Source organism: Teleopsis dalmanni, chromosome 1, assembly GCF_002237135.1.
Source record: "Teleopsis dalmanni isolate 2A chromosome 1, ASM223713v2, whole genome shotgun sequence".
Lineage (NCBI taxonomy): Eukaryota > Metazoa > Arthropoda > Insecta > Diptera > Diopsidae > Teleopsis > Teleopsis dalmanni.
This window is the reverse complement of record NC_051846.1, coordinates 22,729,674-22,738,391: the sequence shown is the minus strand read 5'-3', so window position 1 is coordinate 22,738,391 and position 8,718 is coordinate 22,729,674. Positions and strand designations below refer to the sequence as shown.

The 8,718-nt window shown below is 31.7% G+C and overlaps 2 protein-coding genes across 2 annotated transcripts; one reads left to right on the top strand and one right to left on the bottom strand.

The window, feature by feature from the left end:
• The first annotated feature begins 796 nt into the window (after positions 1 to 796).
• On the top strand, positions 797 to 1,438 carry LOC119678259. Its single transcript, XM_038090005.1, has 2 exons — positions 797 to 808; positions 880 to 1,438. The coding sequence occupies exons 1-2, from the start codon at positions 797 to 799 to the stop codon at positions 1,402 to 1,404; spliced, it is 537 nt and encodes a 178-aa protein (XP_037945933.1). The 3' UTR covers positions 1,405 to 1,438.
• Positions 1,439 to 3,739: 2,301 nt separating this feature from the next.
• On the bottom strand, positions 3,740 to 4,654 carry LOC119672068 (keratin, type II cytoskeletal 1-like). Its single transcript, XM_038083022.1, has 2 exons — positions 4,561 to 4,654; positions 3,740 to 4,494 (listed from the first exon to the last, which is right to left on the bottom strand). The coding sequence occupies exons 1-2, from the start codon at positions 4,570 to 4,572 to the stop codon at positions 3,751 to 3,753; spliced, it is 756 nt and encodes a 251-aa protein (XP_037938950.1). The 5' UTR covers positions 4,573 to 4,654; the 3' UTR covers positions 3,740 to 3,750.
• Between the last annotated feature and the right edge of the window lie 4,064 nt (positions 4,655 to 8,718).

Below are 8,718 nucleotides of genomic sequence, written 5' to 3'. Positions count from 1 at the left end.
ATCGGCTTTGGTGTAATTTTTTGGTATGTGGGCAGTAATACAAATGGCTTAAGTATCTAGAATCAAAGCATAAACATTGAATGAGTCCCAAAGGAACTCAGAGTCAGAATCTTACAACAAAACAATTGTTGAAATTGTTTTCGCAATCAGTTGCGTTACAGATACTTTGCGTAAGTTTACTTACGTTTTGCAAATTGAAATTCATATGAGCGATAAATTGATACGATTGTAGGATTCTAGTACCAAATGATTGCCAAGTGATCTTCAAGTGATTACGCTGAAGACAGAACAATCTGGATTAAATGTATTTATGTTAAAGTATTTATGTTATGTTATGGTTTGCTCTTGTACTCATGGTACTTATGGAAATGTAACAAGAGTTGACGCGACTGTTGAGTTTAAATAGGAAATCAAAGGAGCAACGTCCGGCGAAAGTAATGTACAATTCAGTTTCATGGACAAATAACGATCAAGAATTGTGATCAACATATATGGCAGATGTAAAAAGTTGATAGCTTGCCGCAAAATATAACAATGCAAGCCAAAGTGGGCTTAATGTTTGTCATTGTGTTGCAAATTGCTTATATTTTGCTAAGAGTTGAGCGTCAGTTTGTTGTTTTATTAACCGATGATCGGTCTAGTTCTAGTTCTATTTTTAAATAAAAATTGATTTTATTTTATTTTTTTTGTAGGGTTTACTAACATATAAAAGCTAAATTGAAAACCCTTTTCAGTTCAGTAAGAAATTGAAACTTGAGTGAGGAACTTTAAGATTACTTAATATAAAAAATTAATGATGCTTAAAATTGTAAGTTATTATAATTAAAAATTTAAACATAGTTATATAAAACAAATAAAATATAAAATTGTTTTTTCCAGTGTATTTTAGTTGCTTTATTAGCAATTTCTTCAGCTGCGTCTAGTGATGTTACTGTTATTGAAGCGAAACCTAGTAAAATTGTAAGTTTCTCACCGGCTACCATACCAGTCATTAAATCAGCAATTGTAGCCGAACCAACTCATGTACAAGTGCATGAGCCTACTTTGGCGAAAGTGGGCGATATAGTCGAAAATGTACCAACTGCAGTTTCACATCAGAGTTCCACTATTGTGCATAGCCGTGCACAGCGTGTTACTCCAATCGTAGCACCAGCAGTACGTTCTTTTACCGCACCTGCGGTACGTACTTATGCCGCTCCAGTTATAGAACACTCCCCATTGTTACAACCTTTACCTTTAACGTATGCTAGTCTGGGTCCAGCCGCTGCTTATGTGCATGAGAATGCAGCACACTATCCTGTTCAATTACGTTCTTTCGACACTTACACTGGACCAAACTACGCCCACATTGGCTACAACTATGGCTTACCATTTTATTACACAGCAACTGCTTATAAGAAATAATTTTGGTATTAATGGCATTGCTAAACTGCATTATCCGGAAAATTGTGAAATTATGTCAAAAATAAATTTTGCTTGAGTTCTTTAAAAATTTTTAATTAAGTTTATTTTCATTGCCAACGTTACCGTCCCATAAGGCACGGACAGTCTTCCTAATTAATGAAATTTTATTTTTATTCCTATTTTATTTTTTACTCTGGTTTTTGGTTAATCTGGATTGGAATAGCTTCTCTCCTGTGTCCTTTCATGAAGGACACGCTTAATAGGTGTGCTAAAAATATTCCAAGTTGTGACGTATTTCTTAATAACTTAATTCCCACTCCGGCTCACCATTTTATTGAACTTAAAATATTTTAATTGCCACTGACATGGAACAATTTTATCTTCGCACTTCGTTTAATGTTTTTATAAAATTTTATGCAACAGAAGGACTTGACTGGTTTCTCAGCCACGAAACTTAAGTCTCGTAATTCGATAAGAAACCTCGCGTTGTAATCTTTAATGTTTTCATTACGTCAGCGTATTGAATTATCTTTTTTTTTATTATTATGACATAAGCAATTATGATTTTTATTATTGTTTTACGAAACTGTTTCGCAACTAGTCACTTCACATTACCGAAATCCAATTCAGATTTTGTCATCAACTAAAACGCATTTGAAATACTCGAAGAAGAGATTTCTGAAAATTTTAGATGTCACAGTACTTTTAGGTTACCGATTATGTTGAAAATAATTTGATTAAACTTTCTTGTTTAAGTTTCAAGAATATTTATATATATGTTATTTTGTTCTTTATTAATTTAGAATTTTATGTACTTTAAATTGATCAATTAATGTCAAATAGAAAAGGATTGTTATAGTGAGGAAATTTTGAAAACCAATTTCAAAAAAAAAGTGTTTCAAACAATTAAATTCTTGGTCTGACCATACAACTATGTCGGATATCGTGAAAAATCCATTATCAATGGTCTCTGGACAAGTCTTCTTGTTTACCTTTAACCTTAACATTTCTGTGAAGAGAAATATATCAACTTAGAGTTAAGCACAGTTTTCTATGAGAATGTTTTTGACTTAATACATATAAATTTAAAAAATGACTTTAAACATTTATATTTTAAACTTTTTGGAGTGGATACCTTTTATTGTCTAGCTTAGATAAGCTTCGATCTCTAAGTACTCAGCCTCTTAATCTGACCAATCTCTCTTTTAATTACTGGAATTATGTTTCCATATTGCGATGCAAATCTACTCCATTTATTTTATACATTTTATTATATAAATATATTACTATATATTTTATTATATATTATTATTTATATATTTTCTATAGATTTTATTGTGTTAAAGTCTCAAATTATCATTACCAACATTAATAGCTTAACGAACGTAGTTGAGTCTTGATCATCGTAGTCTCAGACTATGATTACCTATTAATGTGATTAAGGACTTTGCTCATAATAGCAGAACAATCAATAATTGAACCGTGACTATTAATATTTCATACTTCTATTTTACATTGAAATCCTCATAGTTGAGTTCTGGTAACATATTGGAGTAGTCAGAAACATGTATGGGTTGCCATATTGAAGAAAGAATATTAAAGGCATATTGATATTCCATATCAAGAGTGTAGCTAAGGAGGGTATGCAGAGGAAGGTTCTTTCCTACGCCGATCGTAGTTATGTTGTACAAATATACCGTTTAGGAAAGGAATATTATGTACAATGATTTGTTTGTCTCTATGGCTTTAATTTTGTTTTTAATAGTTAAAATTGGTTAAACTTTAAGTTTTTGCTAGAGTAGAAACATCTGCTTTATTACAATGGTTTATTACAATGTATAATTAAGATGGTATTTGATAATAAAAGCATAAAAGTCACTAAATTAAAACAACCTGAAAACTTAAGATAATTTAAGAAAGGATATTAGCATGGTTAAGTGGTAATCGGAGATATTTCAGAGATATTCAGGGAGCAACAACAATAATATTACAGAAGGAATTCAGAAGGAATACAGAGGAAAGACTTAAGTTACTTGCCTTTTAGTAACATAGTGAATAAAGTGTTTTCTTTTTATACGATAGATACAGTATTTATTATTTTACACATTAATTATTTAATTAATATTTAAATAGTTTATAAACTTAAAATTGCCATATTTCTCAAAAAAATGTGCTTTAAAAATTATAAATATAATAGGAAATGCGGTATCAGTAATTCTATATAAAAAACATTGATTGGGCAGTATTTCGGGGTGTGAAGTTTTTATATTATATAAAATGTTTTTAATATATAATAGTTGTTCTAAATATCAAAAAAATTGAAACAATATATTGCTTTTTCAAATCTCAATGTTTTAGGAAACGCACAAACGAAGGTTCTGGTGCATACACCAATGGAGTGTGGTAGGTCTTTACAACCTGTGATGTTATAGTACGAACTGCAGGCGCGACAATAGGTGTAACCACATCAGCATGCTTATGTACAATAGTTTGACTTTGATGTGAAACTGCAGTGGGAATTTTTTGCACAACCTCTCCAACTTTAGCTATACCAGCTTGTTGTATGGTTATGGTTTCAGGTGCAATCACAGTACGCAATCCCGGACGTGTGGAGATTGTTAAAGGTAATGGTATCGCTTGGGCAGGCAAAATGTGATGTCGGATTGATGGTGCCAGTTTCGTGGTTGTTAGTAAAATTCTGGAGCGTGTTATAGGGGCCGGAGCAGGCGCAGCGGCTGCACTACCTGCACCACTTGCACCAACTGCACTACCAGAACCACTTGTACCAACTGCTCTACCAGCACCACTTGCACCAACCGCTTTACCTGCACTCCCTGCACCACTGGCACCAACTGCACTCCCTGAACCACTTGCTCCAACTGCACTTCCTGAACCACTTGTACCAACTGCACCACCTAAACCATTTGCGCTACCTGCACTGCCACCACCACCACTGGTCATTTCATCATCCAAAACTGTATTTGTTATAGTTGGTAATATAGTCGCAGGTGCCGTTAGACGAGTTTTAGTCAGCAATCGTAGCTCGGCATAGGTTCCACTTATTGCCAGTAAGGCTATGGCAATTGGTAACTGTAATTATGTTAGTTTTAATCATTTAACTAATTATTTTTAAATATAAAATAATGCTGAACTCACCAGTTTGAACATTGTTGGGTATACAATTTTTCTAAACTGTTCTACTTACAAATGGAATAATAATTGCTGAAGCAAATGCCAGTGTTAGACTGATAATTTTTACGTATCAACTAGAACTTTTTATACTTTCTTATTAGCTAATGTGGAAAGTTTTCTGAAGTGTGAAAAATTTGTAGAATATCTGATTTCAAACGAATTTATCACCGCTTCATTGGTTAATGATTTGTAAGTATGAACGATTTAACCTTGAAGAAATTATATGTCGTGGAGATCACTGTGATCATAAGTGGTATCTATTGCCAACATTAATGCATTTGAGAAATTTTTAAAATAATACCACATTAAATTTAGTTTTTTGTTAAATATACTATTTGTGGTATCACTACCTAATAATTCTATTATAAAAGTTTGAAATTTAATAGAATTTAATTTTAGATTCGATTGGTTTAGTATTTTCATAAATTTTCAGTACTATGTATTGGTACCAGTTCTCGTATCAACCCAAAATATTTTATGATTTGACTAACATGCTTTGAAGATAATGTGTTAACCTTTGTTTTCGCACTAACTGAATTTATTACGAAGGGAATTGGAGAACAATAATGTAATTAAGTATTTCAGAGTAATAAACAATAACTTTTGCTGAAAGATTAGTTAATGAGTTGTGGATTTTTATGAATTTACCTTTCAGAAATAAATATAACAGAATTTGGATTTTTGTATGTAAATGATCAGTACGGTAATACACGATCAGTACAAAATATACTGACCATACTGTTTTTACCGGGTCGGAGAAGTTTTCCATTCCATTTTTTATATATGTTCTTTATTAAACAGCATAGCATTTCAAACTGACAAACATTATTTAGGCAAATTAGTCAGACGTTTTTTAATATCGCATTTCTAAAATCGGTGTCCACTTGTGTTCCCATAGATCAATGAATATAATAGCTAACACGAAAAATGCTTTATTAATGGTAAATCACACGATCAAGTAGTCCAAGCCAGTTCTCAACTTCTAAAGACATTATACTCATCAAACAATTCCTTAATATCTCGCTGATGTTTTCCGTAATATTAAATAGAGCATATTTTAGTTGAAACCAAAAGTCATCTAGAGCATAATCAACTCCACATGGTTCAATATTAGCTTTGTTCATATCTCTATTACTAGAACATTGACTGTGGCATCTCGATTTTTTTTATATTTAAAAAAGTTACTTTTAATCAAATCAATAGTCCATTAACTACACCAAGTAATGTAGTTTAGAGGTACCTGGAATATCGCTTTTGAACGACTTGAATATATCTATTATATATAGCTTTGATCCTTAATTCAATATATTTAGATAGTACAGTTTGAGACTTGTTCTATAGATTAAATATTACCAAAGTGGTGAAGCTTTATCTGCTAAAGTATAAAAAATGTGTTTTTAGAATGTGCTTTGATGTCGTGACCTATAAAGAAACCAGATAGAGTCTTCAGATCTATCCTGCTTAGAGAAAGTATTCTACTTAATATTTCCTTCGCTACGATTAGAAATCGCTTTGTTTGACGGTGGTCTACAGTAATAAGTCAGAACTCTGTAGATTTTTTCTTCTTCTATTTACTGATAATCTTATTTTATTGGATTCCCATCCTTTTATTAATATTATCTTATTAAATGATGGTATTAAATAATAAATTAATTATCAAGGGTTTGTTTGGTTAATGCGTCCTGTGATTATCAGATACTAACTATCTACATTTAGGAACTTTATTTCTATTTGGAAAAGGGATAGTACTCTGCAATCTAAAAGATCTATTTTGCCCCTTAGTCGGATTAAAGTGTGTCTCCAAGTTCGATTTCTTTGATGAAAGATAGTATAGGTCCTATCTTTCCTAGCCTTAAATCCTTATGTTCCATGAAATAGTAAAATAAATTCTTAGGTTATTTTTTGTTTATTCTATGCAATCCTTAAAGCATTTTAGGTTGTAAGTCCCTAAAAGCATCAATACAATTTTATCCATTTTTTGCATATAAGGAAGACAACTAAGTAATAAGAACTTATTGAAGTGTGGCGCGGTAAATGAGTTTTCGGTATGTTAATTAAAAAATGATAAACAATTATTGTAATATATGTTATTGTATTAAAATAATATGTAAATGTTCTATTTAAAAACATTTAATTTCAAAATAAAAATTAATGAATTCCTGCATAGCTTCGTGGACTTGGTATGAGAGAATCAAAACTTATTGTTCGCACTGGTTGAATTTTGGGCAACATTTGGAATACCACCGGTGAAGCGGCATAAGTTAAATGTGCTGGAGTGTAAGTCAATGGTTTGACTATAGGTGTTTCGTGACTGTTCTGTTCTAGTTCAAAACCCGCGGAGTGTTGATGATCAACTGGTATTTCATGTGTAGATTCTACAACACTCATTGGCACTTGGGCTTCAACTGTTTCCAAGATTGCTTTTGGCTCTGAAAGTGAAAATGTTTGTACCGTAGGTGTCAAAATTCTAGGTTCAATATGAGCATGATTGTGTATGCGTGTATATGTTTGATGCGATACTGCCGATGGAGAACTGTGCACTACAGAAGCTACTACATGTGGACTGTGCGTTAAAACTTCACTCACAGGAATAATACCAGCTTGACAGTTGATAATGAAGATGTTAAGTGTAAGTACGAGTATTATAAGTGTCTGTAGAAAAAGAAAATAACAATATCTTAATATATTTATTTATATCAGTATTTATCATAGTGTTTTGAACTCACCTTGCTTATCATTGTTTTTTTTATTAGAAGAAAAAACGTATGGAATTACTTTTGTCTATGCACGCTTCTATTAAATTAAGCTGATTTTACGATTAATGGCAACTTTTATAGTTTTTTATACAAAACTCGGCCCACATATGCATCTTAACATCTCAACACCCGTACAGCTTCCTTGAGGCTCAGCTGCATTCGTATCAAATTTGAATTAAATTTTTGAAGATTTTGCAATTCTTTTAAAAATAAAACAAAAGTTAAGGTCAATTTTGTGTTTTTTCAAAGTATTTATTTTTAAATGAAATTTTACATTTTTATTGTTTTTTATTTACAATAATTTTACTTAACAATTTTATTAACTTTAAATGATTTAATGGTTTATTAATTAATCAAGTAGCAAAAATTCACACGAAAGCACTTCATTTCTACATGAATTACGGCTTCAATTGCGCTCCTCCGATGGCGCTAATTCAATTCTTCAAGACGTTATTGTTGTTGTTTTTTATGTATGTTGTTATTATTTTATTGCATACATCATACAAAAACAAATAAGTTGACTGCTGTCTTTCAGTTTTTTTTAAAACTGCCTTTGGCTATTTGCTAATGTCGGTAAAAAGTTGCGGTTGTGGGCCAGTTGGCCAAATCAACCTTCAATTGAGTTGTTATTGTTCGATGGCGGTACATCTTGTATCCAGCAGTGACAGTTGCTCTAAAAACTTGGCAAAACACACCCATAAAGAATTAATATCAATAATTTTTAAGTCGCATGACAAAGAATCTATTTTGATTAGATATATAATAGTATTATGATTTCTTCGGATATGCCAAGTCTAAACTTTTGTAAAACAGCCTCATTGATCAAACACAAAGGATGGCTTAAGAGATATTGTTAAATGCTATCTCCGGTTGAGTAGTCAATGCGAGTTTTTATGAGAAGAAGATTTGTCGCGATCATTATCCATCAACTGTTTTAATTTAATTTTAATATTATTGCATTTAATAAAACAAAACATATCCTATTTATAAGAGTTCTATATATTTAAAATCTTATTATTTCGAGTTTATTGTCTAATAATTACAGATAGGGACCAGGTGAGCACGTAAAATCATTTACATACTTGGTTGTATTATCACGAATAAAAGTTGTGCTGAAAATGACGTTTCGGCTCGGCTGTAAAGCCAATTCAACATTCGAATAGTTCAGCAATGTGTGGAAGTCTAATCAAATAAGTAGAAGTAATCTTGTAATATTTAACTCAAACGTCAAGTCAACGTTGTTCTACCGTAAGGAAACGTTGAAAAAGTCGGCTTCTATTCAATCACTCATCCAACTGTACATAAACACTATGTTTCAGAGGAATATTGAAAATATGGTGGCCGGAGGGCATATCCAATACTGATC